Here is a 24,010-nt window from a genome sequence, read left to right on the forward strand (position 1 = left end):
GACCCTATGGGTGACACGGGGACCCTATAGGTGACATGGGGACCCTATAGGTGACACGGGGACCCTATGGGTGACACGGGGACCCTATAGGTGACACGGGGACCCTACGGGTGACACGGGGACCCTATGGGTGACACGGGGACCCTATAGGTGACACGAGGACCCTACGGGTGACACGGGGACCCTACGGGTGACACGGGGACCCTATAGGTGACACGGGGACCCTATAGGTGACACGAGGACCCTATGGGTGACACGGGGACCCTACGGGTGACATGAGGACCCTATAGGTGACACGGGGACCCTACAGGTGACACGGGGACCCTATGGGTGACATGAGGACCCTATAGGTGACACGGGGACCCTATGGGTGACACGGGGACCCTACGGGTGACACGGGGACCCTATGGGTGACACGGGGACCCTACGGGTGACACGGGGACCCTATAGGTGACATGGGGACCCGTCCCACACTCACCTGAGCGTCTCCACCCGCTCTTTGCTCTCGGGCTCGTGCGGGTTCCTCGAGAGACCAAAAGGGGCACAAATGAGCCTGGGGGGGGGGGACGGGGGGGACATCCCCTCCCCTCCCCCTCCCGCCACGGGACCCAGGCGTCCGGGCGGACAGACAGACACACACACACACACAGAGGGAGGACGGACGGACGCACGCAGAGCCGAGCGGGGGAGGGACCATGCGGGGTTGATATGGGGGGGTTGGGGGGGGGGTGGGAGGTGACATGCGGGGGGACCCAGGCGTCCGGCACGGCCCCTACCTTCTGGCAAACCTGAAAGACAGATTTCTACAAAGACAAACAGAAAGAGGGCGAGGTTGGGGGGGGGAGGGGCCAGGAGGGAGCCACCCCCGCCCCCACACCCCCAGGGACCCAGGCGTCCGGGGGTCCCATCCCCCCCTGCCCCATAGGAGGGGGTGGTGTTGGGATAAGGGACCCAGGCGTCCGGGTGTCCCATCCCCCAATGGTGTTGGGATAAGGGACCCAGGCGTCCGGGTGTCCCATCCCATAGGAGGGGGTGGTGCTGGGATAAGGGACCCAGGCGTCCGGGTGTCCCATCCCCCAGTGGTGTTGGGATAAGGGACCCAGGCATCCGGGTGTCCCATCCCCCAATGGTGTTGGGATAAGGGACCCAGGCGTCCGGGTGTCCCATCCCCCAGTGGTGTTGGGATAAGGGACCCAGGCGTCCGGGTGTCCCATCCCCCAATGGTGTTGGGATAAGGGACCCAGGTGTCCGGGTGTCCCATCCCCCAGTGGTGCTGGGATAAGGGACCCAGGCGTCCGGGTGTCCCATCCCCCAATGGTGCTGGGATAAGGGACCCAGGCGTCCGGGTGTCCCATCCCCCAATGGTGTTGGGATAAGGGACCCAGGCGTCCGGGTGTCCCATCCCCCAGTGGTGTTGGGATAAGGGACCCAGGCGTCCGGGTGTCCCATCCCCCAATGGTGTCGGGATAAGGGACCCAGGCGTCCGGGTGTCCCATCCCCCAATGGTGCTGGGATAAGGGACCCAGGCGTCCGGGTGTCCCATCCCCCAATGGTGTCGGGATAAGGGACCCAGGCGTCCGGGTGTCCCATCCCCCAATGGTGTCGGGATAAGGGACCCAGGCGTCCGGGTGTCCCATCCCCCAATGGTGTTGGGATAAGGGACCCAGGCGTCCGGGTGTCCCATCCCCCAATGGTGTTGGGATAAGGGACCCAGGCGTCCGGGTGTCCCATCCCCCAATGGTGTTGGGATAAGGGACCCAGGCGTCCGGGTGTCCCATCCCCCAATGGTGTTGGGATAAGGGACCCAGGCGTCCGGGTGTCCCATCCCCCAATGGTGTTGGGATAAGGGACCCAGGCGTCCGGGTGTCCCATCCCCCAATGGTGTTGGGATAAGGGACCCAGGCGTCCGGGTGTCCCATCCCCCAATGGTGTCGGGATAAGGGACCCAGGCGTCCGGGTGTCCCATCCCCCAATGGTGTCGGGATAAGGGACCCAGGCGTCCGGGTGTCCCATCCCCCAATGGTGTTGGGATAAGGGACCCAGGCGTCCGGGTGTCCCATCCCCCAATGGTGTTGGGATAAGGGACCCAGGCGTTCGGGGTGAAGCTGCGCCCACCCCCCCCGCCCACCCAGTGTCCCCTCCCCAGCTCTGCGGTGTCACACAGAGGGGGGACATGGGGACAGTGGCCCTAAGGGGACATGGAGGGGACGTGGAGGAGCCTGGGGGACAAGGACACATGAGGGACAAAGGGGACAAGAGGGGACATGGAGGGGATATTGGGGGGGGACAAAGAGGGGACAGGGAGGAGCTCTGAGAGGACAAGGGGACACTAAGGGGACACTGGGAGGTACATAGGGGGTCACAGAGGGGACACTGGGGGGACATCGGGGGTCACAGAGGAGACACTGGGGGTCACAGAGGGGACACGTGGGGGAACATGTGGGGACACCAGGGTCACAGAGGACACTGTGGGGACACAGTGGGGACACCAGGGGTCACAGAGGGGACACTGGGGGGTCACAGAGGGGACATGTGGGGACACCGTAGGTCACAGCGGGGACACTGAGGGGGACATGGGGATCACAGAGGGCACATAGGGAACAATGAGGGGACACCGGAGGTCACAGTGGGGACACCGGGGGTCAAGGGGGGACACTGGGGGGGACACAGGGGTCACAGAGGGCACATAGGTGACAAAGGGGGGACACCGGGGGTCACAGAGGGGACACTGAGGGGGACATGGGGGTCCCAGAGGATCACAGAGGGGACACCAGGGGTCATGGGGGGACATGTGGGGACACCGGGGGCCACAGGGGGGACATATGGGGACACTGGGGGGACACCGGGGGTCACAGGGGGGACACTGGGGGACATGTGGGGACACTGGGGGTCACAGGGGGGACACTGGGGGGGACATGGGGGTCACAGAGGGCACATAGGGGACAAAGGGGGGACACCGGGGGTCACAGGGGGGACATGTGGGGACACTGGGGGGGACACCGGGTGTCACAGGGGGGACACCTGGTGGACAATGAGGGGCACATGGGGGTCCCAGAGGATCACAGAGGGGACACTGGGGGTCACAGGGGGACATGTGGGGACACCGGGGGTCACAGGGGGGACACCGGGGGGACACTGGGGAGGACACCAGGGGGACATGTGGTGACACTGGGAGGACACCGGGGGTCACAGAGGGGCCATGTGGGGACACCGGGGGTCACAGAGGCGACACCAGGGGGACATGTGGGGACACTGGGGGGACATGTGGGGACACCGGGGGTCACAGAGGGGCCATGTGGGGACACCGGGGGTCACAGAGGGGACACTGGGAGTCACAGGGGGGACATGTGGGGACACTGGGGGGACATGTGGGGACACCGGGGGTCACAGACGGGGTCACAGCGGGGTCACAGGGGGAACACCAAGGGTCACAGAGGGGACATCGGAGGTCACAGAGGGGACATTGGGGGGGACATGGGGGTCACAGAGGGCACATAGGGGACAAAGTGGGGACACCGGGGGTCACAGAGGGGACACTGGGGGGACACCGGGGGTCACAGGGGGGACATGTGGGGACACTGGGGGGACACCAGGTGGACACTGAGGGGGACATGGGGGGTCCCAGAGGGCACATAGGGGACAAAGCGGGGACACCGGGGGTCACAGGGGGGACATGTGGGGACACTGGGGGTCACAGGAAGGACACCAGGGGGTCACAGGAGGGACATGTGGGGACACTGGGGGGGACACCGGGGGTCACAGAGGGGACACTGAGGGGGACATGGGGGTCCCAGGGGATCACAGAGGGGACACTGGGGGGACACCGGGGGACACTGGGGGACACGTGGTGACACTGGGGGGACGGGGGGACACTGGGGGTCACAGGGAGACACCAGGTGGACACTGAGGGGGACACCAGGGGTCACAGAGGGGACACATGGGGGACACCGGGGGTCACGGGGGGACATCAGGTGGACACAGAGGGGGACATGGGGGTCACGGAGGGTACATAGGGGACACTGGGGGGACACTGGGGGGATACATGGGGACACCGGGGGTCACAGGGGGGACATGTGGGGTCACTGGGGGGACACCAGGTGGACACTGAGGGGGACACGGGGGTCCCAGAGGGCACATAGGGGACAAAGCGGGGACACCGGGGGTCACAGGGGGTACATGTGGGGACACTGGGGGTCACAGGAAGGACACCAGGGGGTCACAGGAGGGACATGTGGGGACACTGGGGGGGACACCGGGGGTCACAGAGGGGACACTGAGGGGGACATGGGGGTCCCAGGGGATCACAGAGGGGACACTGGGGGACATGTGGTGACACTGGGGGGACGGGGGGACACTGGGGGTCACAGGGGGACACCAGGTGGACACTGAGGGGCACACGGGGGTCCCAGAGGGCACATAGGGGACAAAGTGGGGACACCGGGGGTCACAGAGGGGACACTGAGGGGGACATGGGGGTCCCAGGGGATCACAGAGGGGACACTGGGGGGACACCGGGGGAAACTGGGGGACACGTGGTGACACTGGGGGGACGGGGGGACACTGCGGGTCACAGGGGGACACCAGGGGTCACAGAGGGGACACTGAGGGGGACATGGGGGTCCCAGGGGATCACAGAGGGGACACTGGGGGGACACCGGGGGTCACGGGGGGGACATGTGGGGACACTGGGGGTCACGGGGGGACACCAGGTGGACACAGAGGGGGACATGGGGGTCACGGAGGGTACATAGGGGACACTGGGGGGACACTGGGGGGATATATGGGGACACTGGGGGGATATATGGGGACACCGGGGGTCACAGGGGGGACACGTGGGGTCACTGGGGGGACACCAGGTGGACACTGAGGGGCACACGGGGGTCCCAGAGGGCACATAGGGGACAGTGGGGGGACAGCGGGGGTCAGAGGGCGAGCAGCCCCCCCCTCACCTGCGCACGAACTTGGAGGTGAACTTGCTGAAGAGGCTGGCGGGGGCGGGGGGGCCGCGGCGGGCGGGGCCGGCGCCCGCGGGAGAGCCGGGGGGGGGCAGCGCGGGGGGCAGCGCGTAGGGCAGGGGGGGCTGGTCCCGCGCCCCCCGCAGCTGCCCCGCGTGGAAGGTGCTGCGCGTGGCCACCCCCCGCGGGAAGGTGGGCCGCTCCGCCCCGGCCTGGCTCACGTTGTGCGCGGAGGGGGACGCGGCGGGGACGCGGGGGGGGACGGCGCTGCGGGGACACGGGGGGCGCTGTCACCACCGGGAGCCTCGCTGTCACCCCACAGCGCCCACAGGGACCCGCTGCCACCCCACAGGGACCCACAGGGACACATGGACCCACAGGGACCCGCTGCCACCCCACAGGGACCCACTGCCACCCCACAGGGACCCACAGGGACCCACTGCCACCCCACAGGGACCCACAGGGACACATGGACCCACAGGGACCCGCTGCCACCCCACAGGGACCCACTGTCACCCCAGGGACCCACTGTCACCCCACAGCGCCCACAGGGACCTGCTGCCACCCCACAGGGACACATGGACCCACTGCCCCCCCAGGGACCCCCAGGGACACACGGACCCACAGCCCTCCCCAGGGACCCACTGCCACCCCCCAGGGACCCACAGGGACCCACTGCCACCCCACAGGGACCCACTGTCACCCCACAGCGCCCACAGGGACTCGCTGCCACCCCACAGGGACCCACAGGGACACATGGACCCACAGACACCCACTGCCACCCCAGGGACCCACAGGGACACACGGACCCACAGGGACCCACTGCCACCCCACAGGGACCCATTGCCACCCCCCAGGGACCCCCAGGGACCCACGGACCCACAGGGACCCACTGCCACCCCCCAGGGACCCCCAGGGACACACGGACCCACAGGGACCCACTGCCACCCCACAGGGACCCACAGGGACCCACGGACCCACAGGGACCCACTGCCACCCCACAGGGACCCACAGGGACACACGGACCCACAGGGACCCACTGCCACCCCCCAGGGACCCACAGGGACACACGGACCCACAGGGACCCACTGCCACCCCAGGGACCCACAGCCCCCCAGGGACCCACAGCCCTCCTCAGGGACCCACTGCCACCCCAGGGACCCACAGGGACGCACAGCCCCCCAGGGACCCACAGGGACCCACTGCCACCCCAGGGACCCACTGCCACCCCACAGGGACCCACTGTCACCCCAGGGACCCACAGCCCTCCCCAGGGACCCACTGCCACCCCACAGGGACCCACAGCCCCCCCAGGGACCCACTGCCACCCCACAGGGACCCACTGCCACCCCAGGGACCCACAGCCCTCCCCAGGGACCCACTGCCACCCCACAACCCCCCAGGGACCCACAGCCACCCTAAGGACCCACCAGGACCCAATGTCACCCCACAGCCCCACAGGGAACCCCAGGGACCCACTGTCACCCCAGGGACCCACAGGGACACACAGCCCCCCAGGGACCCACTGTCACCCCACAGGGACCCTTTGTCATCTCAGGGACCCACTGGCACCCCAGAGCCCCCACAGGGACCCAATGTCACCCCAGGGACCCACAGCCACCCTAAGGACCCCCACTGTCACCCCACAGCCCCCCCAGGGACACACAGCCCCCCAGGGACCCCCAGGGACCCACTGTCACCCCACAGCCCCCACAGGGACCCAATGTCACCCCAGGGCCCCCCAGGGACCCACTGCCACCCTAAGGACCCCCACTGTCACCCCACAGTCCCCCAAGGGACACACAGCCCCCCAGGGACCCACAGGGACCCACTGTCACCCCACAGCCCCCCCAGGGACCCACTGTCACCCCAGGGACCCACAGCTCTCCCCAGGGACCCCAGGGACCCACTGCCACCCCACAACCCCCCAGGGACCCACAGCCACCCTAAGGACCCCCACTGCCACCCCACAGCCCCCACAGGGACCCTAAGGACCCACCAGGACCCAATGTCACCCCACAGCCCCACAGGGACCCAATGTCACCCTAAGGACCGCCAGGGACCCCCAGGGACACATTATCACTTCACAGCCCCCCAGGGACCCACAGCCACCCTAAGGACCCCCATTGTCACCCCACAGCCCCCCAGGGACCCCCTGTCACCCCACAGCCCCCCTAGGGACCCACAGCCACCCTAAGGACCCCCATTGTCACCCCACAGCCCCCCAGGGATCCCCAGCCCCCCAAGTCACCCCAAAGCCCTGGGGACACATTGGGGGGGCAGGGAGGGGACCCCAGCCCCCCAGGTCACCCCAAACCCCTGGGGACACATTGGGGGGACAGGGAGGGGACCCCAGCCCCCCAGGTCACCCCAAAGCCCTGGGGACACATTGAGGGGACAGGGAGGGGACCCCAGCCCCCCAGGTCACCCCAACCCCCTGGGGACACATTGGGAGGCCAGGGAGGGGACCCCAGCCCCCCAGGTCACCCCAACCCCCTGGGGACACATTGGGGGGCCAGGGAGGGGACCCCAGCCCCCCAGGTCACCCCAAACCCCTGGGGACACATTGGGGGGCCAGGGAGGGGACCCCAGCCCCCCAGGTCACCCCAAACCCCTGGGGACACATTGGGGGGCCAGGGAGGGGACCCCAGCCCCCCAGGTCACCCCAAACCCCTGGGGACACATTGGGGGGCCAGGGAGGGGACCCCAGCCCCCCAGGTCACCCCAAACCCCTGGGGACACATTGAGGGGACAGGGAGGGGACCCCAGCCCCCCAGGTCACCCCAACCCCCTGGGGACACATTGAGGGGACAGGGAGGGGACCCCAGCCCCCCAGGTCACCCCAAACCCCTGGGGACACATTGGGGGGACAGGGAGGGGACCCCAGCCCCCCAGGTCACCCAAACCCCTGGGGACACATTGGGAGGCCAGGGAGGGGACCCCAGCCCCCCAGGTCACCCCCAAATCACAGAGGGGTCAGCAAAAGGCACATGCGGACCCCCCCAAACCCTCCCGGGGGTCCCCCCAGAACACGGAGCCCCCATGGGGGGTGTGGGGGGTCCTCACCTGGGTCGGGGGGGCTCGCTGGTGGCGTCGGGTTTTGGGTGCTGGCGGGAGCGCGGGGGGGCCCCGGGGGAGGGGCGGCTGGGAGAGAAAGGGGGGGCACGGGGTGTTATGGGGGGGCGGGGAGGGGGAGGGGAAGGAGGGGTCCCTGGGGTGCCCCCCATGGGATGAGGATGGAAATTGGGGTCCCCCTCTATGGGGTGGGGAAGGAAAGGGGGGTTCCTGGGGATGGAAAAGGGGGTCCCTGGGGTGCCCCCACATGGGATGGGGATGGAAAGGGGGACCCCCCAATGGGATAGGGATGGAAAGGGGGGTCCCCCAAATGTGACGGGGATGGAAAGGGGGATCCCCACCCACAGGAGGAGGATGGGAAGGGGGGTCCCCCCCAATGGGATGAGGATGGAAATGGGGGTCCCATCCATTGGATGGGAATGGAAAGGGGGTCCCCACATGGGATGGAAAGGGGGGTTCCCCTATGGGATGGGGATGGAAAGGGGGTCCCTGGGGATGGAAAGGGGGGGTCCCTGGGGTCCCATCCATGGGATGGGGATGGAAAGGGGGTCCCTGGGGATGGAAAGGGGGGTCCCTGGGGTCCCCCTCTATGGGATAGGGATGGAAAGGGGGTCCCTGGGGATGGAAAGGGGGGTCCCCCCTGGGATGGGGATGGAAAGGAGGGTCCCTGGGGTTCCCCCTGGGATGGGGATGGAAAGGGGGGTTCCCCCAATGGGATGAGGATGGAAAGGGGGGTCCCTGGGGTCCCCTTCTATGGGATGGGGATGGAAAGGGGGTCCCTGGGGATGGAAAGCGGGGTGCCCTGGGGATGGAAAGGGGGGTTCCCCCAATGGGATGGGGATGGAAAGGGGGGTCCCTGGGGTCCCCCATGGGATGGGGATGGAATGGGGGTCCCTGGGGATGGAAAGGGGGGTCCCTGGGGTCCCCTTCTATGGGATGGAAAAGGGGTCCCTGGGGATGGAAAGGGGGGTTCCCCCAATGGGGTGGGGATGGAAAGGGGGATCCCTGGGGTCCCCCTCTATGGGATGGGGACGGAAAGGGGGTCCCTGGGGATGGAAAGGGGGATCCCCCCTGGGATGGGGATGGAAAGAGGGGTTCCCCCAATGGGATGGGGATGGAAAGGGGGGTTCCCCCCTGGGATGGGGATGGAAAGGGGGGTCCCCGTGCTGGGGGTACCTGTCCTTGCCGTTCTGCAGGGGGCTCTGGGCCAGGCCGGCCCGCTCCAGCAGGGGGGAGTTGCGGCTGCGGGTGGTGCCGGTGGACAGGACGCTGTTCTGGGGGGGGACGGGGAGCGTTGGGGGGCGGGGGCACAGCCCGGGGAGGGGGCCCCCAAAGTGATGAGGGTCTGGGCCCCCCCAAAATTCTGAGGGTCTGGGCCCCCCCAAAGTGCTGAGGGTTTGGGGTCCCATACAAATCAAGGCGCCCTTGAGAGAAAGGGGTGCTGGGGGGGACGCAACCCTCTGCTCCCAACCTCAAGGGGACCCAGGCGTCCGGGGACCCCCACACCCCCACAGGACCTCACCCCCCACCCAACCAGGGGACCCAGGCATCCGGGACCCCCTACCAGACCTCACCCCACACCCAAGCAGTGGACCCAGGCGTCCGGGAGCCCCCCCACCAGACTTCACCACCACCCAACCAGGGGACCCAGGCGTCCGGGACACCCCCACAGGACCTCGCCCACCACTCAACCAGGGGACCCAGGCGTCCGGGACCCCCCCCAACAGACCTCACCACCACCCAACCAGGGGACCCAGGCGTCCGGGACCCCCCCCAACAGACCTCACCACCACCCAACCAGGGGACCCAGGCGTCCGGGACCCCCCCCAACAGACCTCACCCCCCGCCCAACGAGGGGACCCAGGCGTCCGGGACCCCCTACCAGACCTCACCCCACACCCAAGCAGTGGACCCAGGCGTCCGGGAGCCCCCCCACCAGACTTCACCACCACCCAACCAGGGGACCCAGGCGTCCGGGACCCCCCACCAGACCTCACCCCCCACCCAATCAGGGGACCCAGGCGTCCGGGACCCCCTACCAGACCTCACCCCCCACCCAAACAGTGGACCCAGGCGTCCGGGACCCCTACCCCAACCTTTGCCCCGCCAAAGCGGGGGACCCAGGCGTCCGGGGACCCAGGCGTCCGGGGCGCCCCCCACTCACCGTGGATGGGGAGGGGGTGCCCTTGGCTCTGTCCAGGCTGGGCAGGGGGCTGGGGGGCACCTTGGCGGTGCTGCCCGCCCGCCGCCCCCCGTCTTCCTCCCCTCCTCCTCCTCCTCCTCGCTTGTTCTCCGCATTGGTCGCCTGCGTCTTCTTACAATAGGAGGCCGAGGGGGGGATGGACAGACCGGCTGGGGGGACAGAGGGACAAATGGAGTCTGGGGGTGTCCCCAAAAGTCACAGGGACCCCTCGCTTCACCCCCTCCACCCACAGGGACCCAGGCGTCCGGGACCCCCCACAGGACCTCACCCCCACCCAACCAGGGGACCCAGGCGTCCGGGACCCCCCACACCCCCCACCCAAGTAAGGGACCCAAGCGTTCGGGACCCCCCAAACGATCCTCACCCCCACCCAACCAGGGGACCGAGGCATCCGGGACGCCCAACACCCCCAAAGGACCTCGGTCCCCACCCAACCAGGGGACCCAGGCGTCCGGGACCCCCCCCACACTCCCTGCCTGATCAGGGGACCCAGGCATCCGGGAGCCCCCATCCCCAAAGGACCCTCACCCCCCACCCAAACAGGGGACCCAGGCGTCCGGGACCCCCCACAGGACCTCAGTCCCCATCCAATCAGGGGACCCAGGCGTCCGGGACTACCCACACCCCCCACCCAAGCAGGGGACCCAGGCGTCCGGGACCCCCCACAGGACCTCACCCCCACCCAACCAGGGGACCCAGGCGTCCGGGACCCCCCACACCCCCAAAGGACCTCAGTCCCCATCCAATCAGGGGACCCAGGCATCCGGGACCCCCCACACCCCCAAAGGACCTCAGTCCCCACCCAACCAGGGGGACCCAGGCATCCGGGACCCCCAACAGGACCTCACACCCCACCCAACCAGGGGACCCAGGCATCCGGGGCGGGGACCCAGGCGTCCGGGGCAGGGACCCAGGCATCCGGGTACCCTACAGGACCTCAGTGCCTGCCCAACCAGGGGACCCAGGCGTCCGGGGCAGGGACCCAGGCGTCCGGGTACCCCACAGGACCTCAGTCCCTGCCCAACCAGGGGACCCAGGCATCCGGGGCGGGGACCCAGGCGTCCGGGTACCCCACAGGACCTCAGTCCCTGCCCAACCAGGGGACCCAGGCATCCGGGGTGGGGACCCAGGCGTCCGGGTACCCCACAGGACCTCAGTCCCTGCCCAACCAGGGGACCCAGGCGTCCGGGGCAGGGACCCAGGCGTCCGGGTACCCCACAGGACCTCACCCCCTGCCCAACCAGGGGACCCAGGCGTCCGGGGCAGGGACCCAGGCGTCCGGGTACCCTACAGGACCTCAGTCCCTGCCCAACCAGGGGACCCAGGCGTCCGGGGCAGGGACCCAGGCGTCCGGGTACCCCACAGGACCTCAGTCCCTGCCCAACCAGGGGACCCAGGCGTCCGGGGCGGGGACCCAGGCATCCAGGGCAGACCCCCCCGCCACCCCCCAATGGACCCAGGCATCCGGGGTGGGGACCCAGGCATCCGGGTACCCTACAGGACCTCACCCCCTGCCCAACCAGGGGACCCAGGCGTCCGGGGCGGGGACCCAGGCGTCCGGGTACCCCACAGGACCTCAGTCCCTGCCCAACCAGGGGACCCAGGCATCCGGGGTGGGGACCCAGGCATCCAGGGCAGACCCCCCCGCCACCCCCCAATGGACCCAGGCGTCCGGGGGGTCCCGCAGTCCCGGGGGGCTCACCCTGGTCGCTGACGCGGCGTTTGGGGTTGGCCGAGACGCTGCGCTGCACCTTGTGCGCCGGGGACGGGCCCGAGGCGTTGGGGGGCTCGGCGGTCACCCGCGGCTTCAGGGACAGGCTGTCCTCCAGCTGGGGACACGGGGACATGTGGGACGTGGGGGGACATGGCGGGGAATGGGGGGACGCGGGGGTGTGGGGTGGGAGGGGAAATGGGGGGATGCGCCAAGAAGATGTGGGGACTGAGCCAGGAGGGTTGGGAATGGGAGGTGCTGGCATGGGGGACAGATGGGGACAAGGGATGGGGGACATAGGGGGACAGGGGACAGATGGGGACTGGGGACAGATGGGGACAAGGGATGGGGGACATTGGGGGACAGGGGACAGATGGGGACTGGGGACAGATGGGGACAAGGGACGGGGGACAATGGGGGATAAGGGACAGATGGGGACTGGGGACAGATGGGGACAAGGGATGGGGGACATAGGGGGATAGGGGACAGATGGGGAATGGGGACAGATGGGGACAAGGGATGGGGGACAATGGGGGACAGGGGACAGATGGGGACAAGGGATGGGGGACACTGGGGAACAGGGGACAGATGGGGACAAGGGATGGGGGACATAGGGGGACAGGGGACAGATGGGGACAAGGGATGGGGGACATTGGGGGACAGGGGACAGATGGGGACAAGGGATGGGGGACATAGGGGGATAGGGGACAGATGGGGACTGGGGACAGATGGGGACAAGGGATGGGGGACATAGGGGGACAGGGGACAGATGGGGACTGGGGACAGATGGGGACAAGGGATGGGGGACATAGGGGGACAGGGGACAGATGGGGACTGGGGACAGATGGGGACAAGGGATGGGGACATAGGGGGATAGGGGACAGATGGGGACTGGGGACAGATGGGGACAAGGGATGGGGGACATAGGGGGATAGGGGACAGATGGGGACTGGGGACAGATGGGGACAAGGGATGGGGGACATAGGGGGATAGGGGACCGATGGGGACTGGGGACAGATGGGGACAAGGGATGGGGGACAATGGGGGACAGGGGACAGATGGGGACAAGGGATGGGGGACATAGGGGGATAGGGGACAGATGGGGACTGGGGACAGATGGGGACAACGGATGGGGGACAATGGGGGATAGGGGACAGATGGGGACAAGGGATGGGGGACATAGGGGGATAGGGGACAGATGGGGACAAGGGATGGGGGACATAGGGGGATAGGGGACAGATGGGGACTGGGGACAGATGGGGACAAGGGATGGGGGACATTGGGGGACAGGGGACAGATGGGGACTGGGGACAGATGGGGACAAGGGATGGGGGACATAGGGGGATAGGGGACAGATGGGGACTGGGGACAGATGGGGACAAGGGATGGGGGACATTGGGGGACAGGGGACAGATGGGGACTGGGGACAGATGGGGACAAGGGACGGGGGACAATGGGGGATAAGGGACAGATGGGGACTGGGGACAGATGGGGACAAGGGATGGGGGACATAGGGGGATAGGGGACAGATGGGGACTGGGGACAGATGGGGACAAGGGATGGGGGACATAGGGGGACAGGGGACAGATGGGGACAAGGGATGGGGGACATAGGGGGACAGGGGACAGATGGGGACAAGGGATGGGGGACATAGGGGGATAGGGGACAGATGGGGACAAGGGATGGGGGACATTGGGGGATAGGGGACAGATGGGGACAAGGGATGGGGGACATAGGGGGATAGGGGACAGATGGGGACTGGGGATGGGGGACAATGGGGGATAGGGGACAGCTGGGGACTGGGGACAGATGGGGACAAGGGATGGGGGACATTGGGGGATAGGGGACAGATGGGGACAAGGGATGGGGGACATTGGGGGATAGGGGACAGATGGGGACAAGGGATGGGGGACATAGGGGGACAGGGGACAGATGGGGACAAGGGATGGGGGACATTGGGGGATAGGGGACAGATGGGGACAAGGGATGGGGGACAATGGGGGATAGGGGACAGATGGGGACAAGGGATGGGGGACATAGGGGGACAGGGGACAGATGGGGACAAGGGATGGGGGACATAGGGGGATAGGGGACAGATGGGGACAAGGGATGGGGGACATAGGGGGACAGGGGACAGATGGGGACAAGGGATGGGGGACATAGGGGGATAGGGGACAGATGGGGACAAGGGATGGGGGACAATGGGGGATAGGGGACAGATGGGGACAAGGGATGGGGGACATAGGGGGACAGGGGACAGATGGGGACAAGGGATGGGGGACATAGGGGGATAGGGGACAGATGGGGACAAGGGACGGGGGACAATGGGGGATAAGGGACAGATGGGGACAAGGGATGGGGGACATAGGGGGATAGGGGACAGATGGGGACAAGGGATGGGGGACAATGGGGGATAGGGGACAGATGGGGACAAGGGATGGGGGACAATGGGGGACAGGGGACAGATGGGGACAAGGGATGGGGGACATAGGGGGACAGGGGACAGATGGGGACAAGGGATGGGGGACATAGGGGGATAGGGGACAGATGGGGACTGGGGACAGATGGGGACAAGGGATGGGGGACATTGGGGGACAGGGGACAGATGGGGACTGGGGACAGATGGGGACAAGGGACGGGGGACAATGGGGGATAAGGGACAGATGGGGACTGGGGACAGATGGGGACAAGGGATGGGGGACATAGGGGGACAGGGGACAGATGGGGACAAGGGATGGGGGACATAGGGGGACAGGGGACAGATGGGGACAAGGGATGGGGGACATAGGGGGATAGGGGACAGATGGGGACAAGGGATGGGGGACATAGGGGGATAGGGGACAGATGGGGACAAGGGATGGGGGACATAGGGGGATAGGGGACAGATGGGGACAAGGGATGGGGGACATTGGGGGATAGGGGACAGATGGGGACAAGGGATGGGGGACATAGGGGGATAGGGGACAGATGGGGACAAGGGATGGGGGACATAGGGGGATAGGGGACAGATGGGGACAAGGGATGGGGGACATTGGGGGATAGGGGACAGATGGGGACAAGGGATGGGGGACATAGGGGGATAGGGGACAGATGGGGACAAGGGATGGGGGACATTGGGGGATAGGGGACAGATGGGGACAAGGGATGGGGGACAATGGGGGATAGGGGACAGATGGGGACTGGGGACAGATGGGGACAAGGGATGGGGGACAATGGGGGATAGGGGACAGATGGGGACTGGGGACAGATGGGGACAAGGGATGGGGGACAATGGGGGATAGGGGACAGATGGGGACTGGGGACAGATGGGGACAAGGGATGGGGGACATAGGGGGATAGGGGACATAGGGGGACAGGCAGAGCTGGGGACAGCTGGGGACAGCTAGGGACAAGGAACAGATGGGGACAGGGACAGGACACATATAGGGACAAAGGACAGCTGGGGACAGATGGGGACAGGGCACAAATGGGAACAAGGGACAGATGGGGACAGGGCACATATGGGGACAGATGGGGACGGGGACAAGGGACAGGGCACATATGGAAACAGGGTGTATATGGGCACAGGATGCATACGGTGACAGGGGACAGATGGGGACAGGGCACATACGGGGACAGGGATGGGGCACATATGGGGACAAGGGACAGGGCACATATGGGGACAAGGGACAACTGGGGACAAGGGACAGGGCACATATGGGGACAAGGGACAACTGGGGACAAGGGACAGGGCACATATGGGGACAAGGGACAGTCCCCACCCCCTTTTTTGGGGTCCCACCCTCCATTTAGGGTCCCAATTCAATATGGTGGGGGTGACCCCCATGTAGGGATGACCCACCCCCACTCTGGGGTCCCACCCCCAGTCTTGGGGTCCCACCCCCATTCTGGGGTCCCACCCCCAGTCTCGGGGTCCCACCCCCATTCTGGGACCCACCCCCAGTCTTGGGGTCCCACCCCCATTCTGGGGTCCCACCCCCAGTCTCGGGGTCCCACCCCCATTCTGGGGTCCCACCCCCAGTCTTGGGGTCCCACTCCCCGTCTTGGGTCCCACCCCCATTCTGGGGTCCCACCCTCACTCTTGGGGTCCCACCCCCAGTCTCGGGGTCCCACTCCCCGTCTTGGGTCCCACCCCCAGTCTCGGGGTCCCACCCCCATTCTGGGACCCACCCCCAGTCTTGGGGTCCCACCCCCATTCTGGGGTCCCACCCCCAATCTTGGGGTCCCACCCTCACTCTTGGGGTCCCACCCCCATTCTGGGGTCCCACCCCCCATTCTTGGATCCCAACTTCAACCCTTCAACCCCCAAGTTTGGGTCGAAATTGAAGCTTTTTGGGTCCAAATCGGAGCCGTTTGGGTTCAAATGGAAGATTTTTGGGGTGCCCCCCCCCTTATTTTCGGGGTCCCCCCGCACCTCGGAGCTCTTGTGGTCCAGCAGCAGGTAGGTGGCCATCACCTCGTTGTACTTCTGCCCCACCAGCGACTCCTGGATCTCCTCCCTCGTGTAGCCCATGGACACCATCAGCTCTGCACAGGGACCCAGGCGTCCGGGAGGGGACCCAGGCGTCCGGGGAAGGGCTCAAAGACCCCCCCCAAAATGAAAGGTGGGGGTACAGGGGGGTCCCAACCTGTTCTACGCGGGTCCTTGTAGTCGGGCACGGGCTCCACGTAGGGCTTGAGCTCATCGTCCTCGTGGCCCACGTTCATCCAGCGGTCCTTCATGATTTGCTGGGGACAAAAGGGGGGTGAGGGGGTCCCGGGGCTTTTTTGGGGGTCCCAGAGGTATTTTGGGGGGTCCTGGGGCTGTTTTGGGGGTCTCAGGGCTGCTTGGGGGTCTTGGGGTGTCCAATGTCCCATGGGTGCTTGGGATCATGCAGAAGGTGCCCAGGGGCATTCTGGGGTTCCAGGGCCATTCTGGGGGCCCCAGGGCCATTCTGGGGGTCCCAGGGGCACCCAGGGCCATTCTGGAGGTCTTGGGGTGCTCTGGGGGGTGTCCAAGGTCCCATGGGTGCTCAGGATCATGCAGAAGGTGCCCAGGGCCATTCTGTGGGTACCCATGGGCACCCAGAGCCATTCTGGGGGTCTTGGGGTGTCCAAGGTCCCATGGGTGCTCGGGATCACCCAGAAGGTGCCCAGGGCCACTGTGGGGGTCCCAGGACCATTCTGGGGCTCTTGGGGGTGCCCAAGGTCCCATGGGTGCTCAGGATCATGCAGAAGGTGCCCAGGGCCATTCTGGAGTCCCAGGGCCATTCTGGGGGTCTTGGGGTGTCCAAGGTCCCATGGGTGCTCGGGATCATACAGAAGGTGCCCAGTGCTGTTTGGGGAGTCCCAGGGCCATTCTGGGGGTGCCAGAACCATTCTGGGGGTCTTGGGGTGCTCTGGGGGGTGTCCAAGGTCCCATGGGTGCTCAGGATCATGCAGAAGGTGCCCAGGGCCATTCTGGGGGTCCCAGGGCTGTTCGGGGGTCTTGAGGGTGTCCAGGGTCCCATAGGTACCAGGGCCATTCTGGGGGTCCCAGGACCATTTGGGGGCACCAGGGTCATTGTGGGGGTCCCAGTGCTGATCTGGGGTCCTAGGGCCATTCTGGGGCTCCAGGGGGTGTCCAAGGTCCCATGGGTGCCTGGGATCATGTAGAAGGTGCCCAGGGCCACTGTGGGGTCCCAAGGCCATTCTGGGGGTCCCAGGGCCGTTTGGGGGTCCCAGTGCTATTTTGGGGGTCCCAGTGCCCTTCTGGGGGTCCCAGGGCTGTTTGGGGTTCTTGAGGGTGTCCAAGGTCCCATGGGTGCTCGGGATCATACAGAAGGTGCCCAGTGCTGTTTGGGGAGTCCCAGGGCCATTCTGGGGGTGCCAGAACCATTCTGGGGGTCTTGGGGTGCTCTGGGGGGTGTCCAAGGTCCCATGGGTGCTCAGGATCATGCAGAAGGTGCCCAGGGCCATTCTGGGGGTCCCAGGGCTGTTCGGGGGTCTTGAGGGTGTCCAGGGTCCCATAGGTACCAGGGCCATTCTGGGGGTCCCAGGACCATTTGGGGGCACCAGGGTCATTGTGGGGGTCCCAGTGCTGATCTGGGGTCCCAGAGCCATTCTGGGGCTCTTGGGGGTGTCCAAGGTCCCATGGGTGCTTGGGATCATGTAGAAGGTGCCCAGGGCCACTGTGGGGTCCCAAGGCCATTCTGGGGGTCCCAGGGCCGTTTGGGGGTCCCAGTACTATTTTGGGGGTCCCAGTGCCCTTCTGGGGGTCCCAGGGCTGTTTGGGGTTCTTGAGGGTGTCCAAGGTCCCATGGGTGCTCGGGATCATGCAGAAGGTGCCCAGTGCTGTTTTGGGGTCCCAGGGCCATTCTGGGGGTCCCAGAGCCATTCTGGGGGTCTTGGGGGTGTCCAAGGTCCCATGGGTGCTTGGGATCATGCAGAAGGTGCCCAGTGCTGTTTTGGGGTCCCAGGGCCATTCTGGGGGTCCCAGGACCATTCTGGGGGTCTTGGGGTGCTCCTGGGGCTGTCCAAGGTCCCATGGGTGCTCGGGATCATGCAGAAGGTGCCCAGGGCCATTCTGGGGGTCCCAGGGCCATTCTGGAGTTCCCAGCCCTATTCTGGGGGTCCCAGGGGCACCCAGGGCCATTCTGGGGGTCTTGGGGTGTCCAAGGTCCCATGGGCGCTTGGGATCCTACAAAAGGTGCCCAGTGCTGGTTTGGGGTCCCAAGGCCATTCTGGGGGTCCCAGGGACGTTTGGGGGTCCCAGTACCATTGTTGGGGTCCCAGGGCCCTTCTGGGGGTCCCAGGGCTGTTTGGGGCTCTTGGGGGTATCCAAGGTCCCATGGGTGCTTGGGATCATGCAGAGGGTGCCCAGGGCCATTCTGGGGGTCTTGGGGTGCTCTTGGGGGTATCCAAGGTCCCATGGGTGCTTGGGATCATGCAGAAGGTGCCCAGGGCCACTGTGGGGTCCCAAGGCCATTCTGGGGGTCCCAGGGCCATTTGGGGGTCCCAGGGCTGTTTGGGGCTCTTGGAGGTGTCCAAGGTCCCATGGGTGCTCGGGATCACGCAGAAGGTGCCCAGGGCCACTGTGGGGTCCCAAGGCCATTCTGGGGGTCCCAGGGCCGTTTGGGGGTCCCAGTGCTATTTTGGGGGTCCCAGTACCATTGTTGGGGTCCCAGGGCTGTTTGGGGCTCTTGGGGGTATCCAAGCTCCTATGGGTGCTCAGGATCATGCAGAAGGTGCCCAGTGCTGTTTTGGGGTCCCAGGGCCATTCTGGGGGTCCCAGAGCCATTCTGGGGGTCTTGGGGGTGTCCAAGGTCCCATGGGTGCTCGGGATCATGCAGAAGGTGCCCAGGGCCATTCTGGGGGTCCCAGGGCCATTCTGGAGTTCCCAGCCCTATTCTGGGGGTCCCAGGGGCACCCAGGGCCATTCTGGGGGTCTTGGGGTGTCCAAGGTCCCATGGGCGCTTGGGATCCTACAAAAGGTGCCCAGTGCTGGTTTGGGGTCCCAAGGCCATTCTGGGGGTCCCAGGGCTGTTTGGGGCTCTTGGGGGTATCCAAGGTCCCATGGGTGCTCGGGATCATGCAGAGGGTGCCCAGGGCCATTCTGGGGGTCTTGGGGTGCTCTTGGGGGTGTCCAAGGTCCCATGGGTGCTCCAGGATCATGCAGAAGGTGCCCAGGGCCACTGTGGGGTCCCAAGGCCATTCTGGGGGTCCCAGGGCCGTTTGGGGGTCCCAGTGCTATTTTGGGGGTCCCAGTGCCCTTCTGGGGGTCCCAGGGCTGTTTGGGGGTCCCAGTGCTATTTTGGGGGTCCCAGTACCATTGTTGGGGTCCCAGGGCTGTTTGGGGCTCTTGGGGGTATCCAAGGTCCCATGGGCGCTCAGGATCACGCAGAAGGTGCCCAGCGCTGTTTGGGGATCCCAGGGCCATTCTGGGGGTCTTGGGGGTGTCCAAGCTCCCATGGGTGCTCAGGATCATGTAGACGGTGCCCAGGGCCATTCTGGGGGTCCCAGGGCTGTTTGGGGCTCTTGGGGGTGTCCAAGGTCCCATGGGTGCTCGGGATCACGCAGAAGGTGCCCAGGGCCACTGTGGGGTCCCAAGGCCATTCTGGGGGTCCCAGGGCCGTTTGAGGGTCCCACTGCTATTTTGGGGGTCCCAGTGCCCTTCTGGGGGTCCCAGGGCTGTTTGGGGGTCCCAGTGCTATTTTGGGGGTCCCAGTACCATTGTTGGGGTCCCAGGGCTGTTTGGGGCTCTTGGGGGTATCCAAGCTCCCATGGGCGCTCAGGATCACGCAGAAGGCGCCCAGCGCTGTTTGGGGATCCCAGGGCCATTCTGGGGATCCCAGCCTTATTTTGGTGCTCCCCATCCCCATTTTGGGGGTGTCCCCAGCCCCCCTCTCACCTCCAGCGTCCCCCTCTTGGTGGGGTTGAGGATGAGGAACTTCTTGAGCAGGTTCTCACAGTCGGTGGACATGTAGAAAGGGATGCGGTACTTCCCCCGCAACACCCGCTCGCGCAGCTCCTACAGCCGCCAACACCCGTCAGTCAACCCCACATCCACGACACCCCCAAAACGACACCGGGAACCCCCCAAAAACCAGCGTTCACCTTCAGGTTCTGCCCGTCGAAGGGTAAGGAGCCGCTGACCAGGGTGTAGAGGATGACCCCCAAGCTCCAGACGTCCACCTCGGGGCCGTCGTATTTCTTGCCCTGGAAGAGTTCGGGGGCGGCGTACGGGGGGGACCCACAAAACGTGTCCAGTTTGTTGCCGAAGGTGAATTCGTTGCTGAAGCCGAAATCGGCGATTTTGATGTTCATGTCGGCGTCGAGGAGGAGGTTCTCGGCCTGAGGGGGGCACGGAGAGGGTTATGGGGGGGGTTTGGGGGGGATATGGGGGGATTTGGGGGGGATATGGGGGGTTTGGGGGTGCCAGAAGGGGTCTGGGGGTGTTTGGAGGTCTGGGGATGTTTGGGGATTGCAGCGGGTCTGGGGCTGTTTGGGGGTCCCAGGAGGGTCTGGGGGCTGTTTGGGGGTCATGGAGGGGGTTTGGGGGGGTCTGGAGGTCATGGGGGGGGTCTGGGGCTGTTTGGGGGGATATGGGGGGGTTTGGGGGTGCCAGAAGGGGTCTGGGGGTGTTTGGAGGTCTGGGGATGTTTGGGGATTGCAGCAGGTCTGGGGCTGTTTGGGGGTCCCAGGAGGGTCTGGGGGTTGTTTGGGGGTCATGGAGGGGGTTTAGGGGGGTCTGGAGGTCATGGGGAGGGGTCTGTGGGGGTTTGGGGGGGATATGGGGGGTTTGGGGGTGCCAGAAGGGGTCTGGGGGTGTTTGGAGGTCTAAGGATGTTTGGGGATGGCAGCGGGTCTGGGGCTGTTTGGGGGTCCCAGGAGGGTCTGGGGGTTGTTTGGGGGTCATGGGGGGGTTTGGGAGGCTGTTTGGGGGCCATGGTGGGGGGGCTGGGGGGCTCAGGGGGGATTTGGGGGGGGTTTGGGGCAGATATGGGGGGTTTGGGGGTGCCAGAAGGGGTCTGGGGGTGTTTGGAGGTCTGGGGATGTTTGGGGATGGCAGCGGGTCTGGGGCTGTTTGGGGGTCCCAGGAGGGTCTGGGGGCTGTTTGGGGGTCATGGGGGGGTTTGGGGGGGTCTGGAGGTCATGGGGAGGGGTCTGGGGGGGTTTGGGGGGGATATGGGGGGGTTTGGGGGTGCCAGAAGGGGTCTGGGGGTGTTTGGAGGTCTGGGGATGTTTGGGGATTGCAGCAGGTCTGGGGCTGTTTGGGGGTCCCAGGAGGGTCTGGGGGCTGTTTGGGGGTCATGGGGAGGTTTGGGGGGCTCTGGGGGCTGTTTGGGGGTCATGGGGGGGTTTGGGGGGCTCGGGGGGGTCTGGGGGCTGTTTTGGGGGTCATGGGGGGGGTTTGGGGGCTGTTTGGGGGTCTCAGGAGGTCTGGGGGTCCCAGGGGGTCTGGGGCTGTTTGGGGGTCCCAGGAGGGTCTGGGGATCTCAAGGGGGTCTCAGGGACGTCTGGGGGTCTCAGGGGGGTCTGGGGGCTGTTTGGGGGTCATGGGGAGGGGTCTGGGGGGGTTTGGGGGGGATATGGGGGGGTTTGGGGGTGCCAGAAGGGGTCTGGGGGTGTTTGGAGGTCTGGGGATGTTTGGGGATGGCAGCGGGTCTGGGGCTGTTTGGGGGTCCCAGGAGGGTCTGGGGGCTGTTTGGGGATCATGGGGGGGTTTGGGGGGCTCTGGGGGCTGTTTGGGGGTCATGGGGGGGTTTGGGGGGCTCGGGGGGGTCTGGGGGCTGTTTTGTGGGTCATGGGGGGGGTTTGGGGGCTGTTTGGGGGTCTCAGGAGGTCTGGGGGTCCCAGGGGGTCTGGGGCTGTTTGGGGGTCCCAGGAGGGTCTGGGGATCTCAAGGGGGTCTCAGGGAGGTCTGGGGGTCTCAGGGGGGTCTGGGGGCTGTTTGGGGGTCATGGGGAGGGGTCTGGGGGGGTTTGGGGGGGATATGGGGGGGTTTGGGGGTGCCAGAAGGGGTCTGGGGGTGTTTGGAGGTCTGGGGATGTTTGGGGATTGCAGCGGGTCTGGGGCTGTTTGGGGGTCCCAGGAGGGTCTGGGGGTTGTTTGGGGGTCATGGAGGGGGTTTGGGGGGGTCTGGAGGTCATGGGGGGGGGCTGGGGGCTGTTTTGGGGGTCATGGGGGGGGGTTTGGGGGCTGTTTGGGGGTCTCAGGAGGTCTGGGGGTCCCAGGAGGGTCTGGGGCTGTTTGGGGGTCCCCGGGTGCCGTTTGGGGGTCCCTGGGGGGTCTGGGTGCTGTTTGGGGGTCCCAGTGCTGTTTAGGGCTCCCCGGGTGCCATCTGGGGGTCCCCGGGTGCTGTTTGGGGGTCCTTGGGTGGTCTGGGTGCCGTTTGGGGGTCCCAGTGGTGTTTGGGGGTCCCCAGGTGCCGTTTGGGGGTCCCCGGGTGCCGTTTGGGGGTCCCAGTGCTGTTTGGGGGTCCCCAGGTGCCGTTTGGGGGTCCCTGGGGGGTCTGGGTGCTGTTTGGGGGTCCCAGTGCTGTTTAGGGGTCCCCGGGTGCCGTTTGGGGGTCCTCGGGTGGTCTGGGTGCCGTTTGGGGGTCCCCGGGTGCCGTTTTGGGCTCCCAGTGCTGTTTGGGGGTCCCCAGGTGCCGTTTGGGGGTCCCTGGGGGGTCTGGGTGCTGTTTGGGGGTCCCAGTGCTGTTTGGGGGTCCCCGGGTGCTGTTTGGGGGTCCCAGTGCTGTTTAGGGGTCCCCAGGTGCCATTTGGGGGTCCCCGGGTGCTGTTTGGGGGTCCCAGTGCTGTTTGGGGGTCCCCAGGTGCTGTTTGGGGGTCCCCGGGTGCCGTTTGGGGGTCCCAGTGCTGTTTGGGGGTCCCCAGGTGCCGTTTGGGGGTCCCTGGGGGGTCTGGGTGCTGTTTGGGGGTCCCAGTGCTGTTTAGGGGTCCCCGGGTGCCGTTTGGGGGTCCCAGTGCTGTTTGGGGGTCCCCAGGTGCCGTTTGGGGGTCCCTGGGGGGTCTGGGTGCTGTTTGGGGGTCCCAGTGCTGTTTAGGGGTCCCCGGGTGCCGTCTGGGGGTCCCCGGGTGCTGTTTGGGGGTCCTTGGGTGGTCTGGGTGCCGTTTGGGGGTCCCCGGGTGCCGTTTGGGGGTCCCAGTGCTGTTTGGGGGTCCCCAGGTGCCGTTTGGGGGTCCCTGGGGGGTCTGGGTGCCGTTTGGGGGTCCCAGTGCTGTTTGGGGGTCCCCAGGTGCCATTTGGGGGTCCCCGGGGGGGTCTCCTCACCTTGAGGTCCCTGTGCACGATGAACTTCTGGTGGCAATACTGCACGGCCGACACTATCTGCAGGACATGGGGGGGTCAGGGGGGGCTCCCCAAATTTGGGGGGCCAGGGGGGGACCCCAAAACCCCCCACCCCGGATCGCACCCCACCTGGCGGAATTTGGCTCGAGCTTCTTTCTCCTTCATGCGCCCGTGGGCCACCAGGTAATCGAAGACTTCACCTGTTGGGGACACAAAATGTGGGTGACACCCCCCCCTTGGCACCCCCAGACAGGGTGGGGGGGTCTGGAGGCCTTAGGGGCACCCACACAATGAGGGTGGGGGGGTTTGGGG

General features: G+C 66.6%; 1 protein-coding gene across 2 annotated transcripts in view; it reads right to left on the reverse strand.

Annotated features, from left to right (window-relative positions):
• Positions 1 to 24,010, reverse strand: part of MARK2 (microtubule affinity regulating kinase 2) — a 45,066-nt gene that overhangs the window by 3,489 nt on the left and 17,567 nt on the right. Inside the window, exons 6-18 of one of the 2 annotated variants that reach the window (XM_071801561.1) lie at positions 23,828 to 23,898; positions 23,681 to 23,737; positions 20,519 to 20,755; positions 20,313 to 20,432; positions 16,573 to 16,672; positions 16,359 to 16,471; positions 11,936 to 12,062; positions 10,195 to 10,382; positions 9,207 to 9,304; positions 8,022 to 8,099; positions 4,950 to 5,222; positions 777 to 803; positions 479 to 523 (exon numbers count right to left, since the gene is read on the reverse strand). In XM_071801561.1, the coding sequence (XP_071657662.1) occupies positions 479 to 523; positions 777 to 803; positions 4,950 to 5,222; positions 8,022 to 8,099; positions 9,207 to 9,304; positions 10,195 to 10,382; positions 11,936 to 12,062; positions 16,359 to 16,471; positions 16,573 to 16,672; positions 20,313 to 20,432; positions 20,519 to 20,755; positions 23,681 to 23,737; positions 23,828 to 23,898 (1,534 nt within the window). The remainder of the gene's footprint in view (positions 1 to 478; positions 524 to 776; positions 804 to 4,949; positions 5,223 to 8,021; positions 8,100 to 9,206; positions 9,305 to 10,194; positions 10,383 to 11,935; positions 12,063 to 16,358; positions 16,472 to 16,572; positions 16,673 to 20,312; positions 20,433 to 20,518; positions 20,756 to 23,680; positions 23,738 to 23,827; positions 23,899 to 24,010) is intronic. The other variant, XM_071801562.1, reaches the window with a different exon arrangement.

This window comes from Patagioenas fasciata, chromosome 39 (assembly GCF_037038585.1).
Source record: "Patagioenas fasciata isolate bPatFas1 chromosome 39, bPatFas1.hap1, whole genome shotgun sequence".
NCBI classification, from domain to species: domain Eukaryota; kingdom Metazoa; phylum Chordata; class Aves; order Columbiformes; family Columbidae; genus Patagioenas; species Patagioenas fasciata.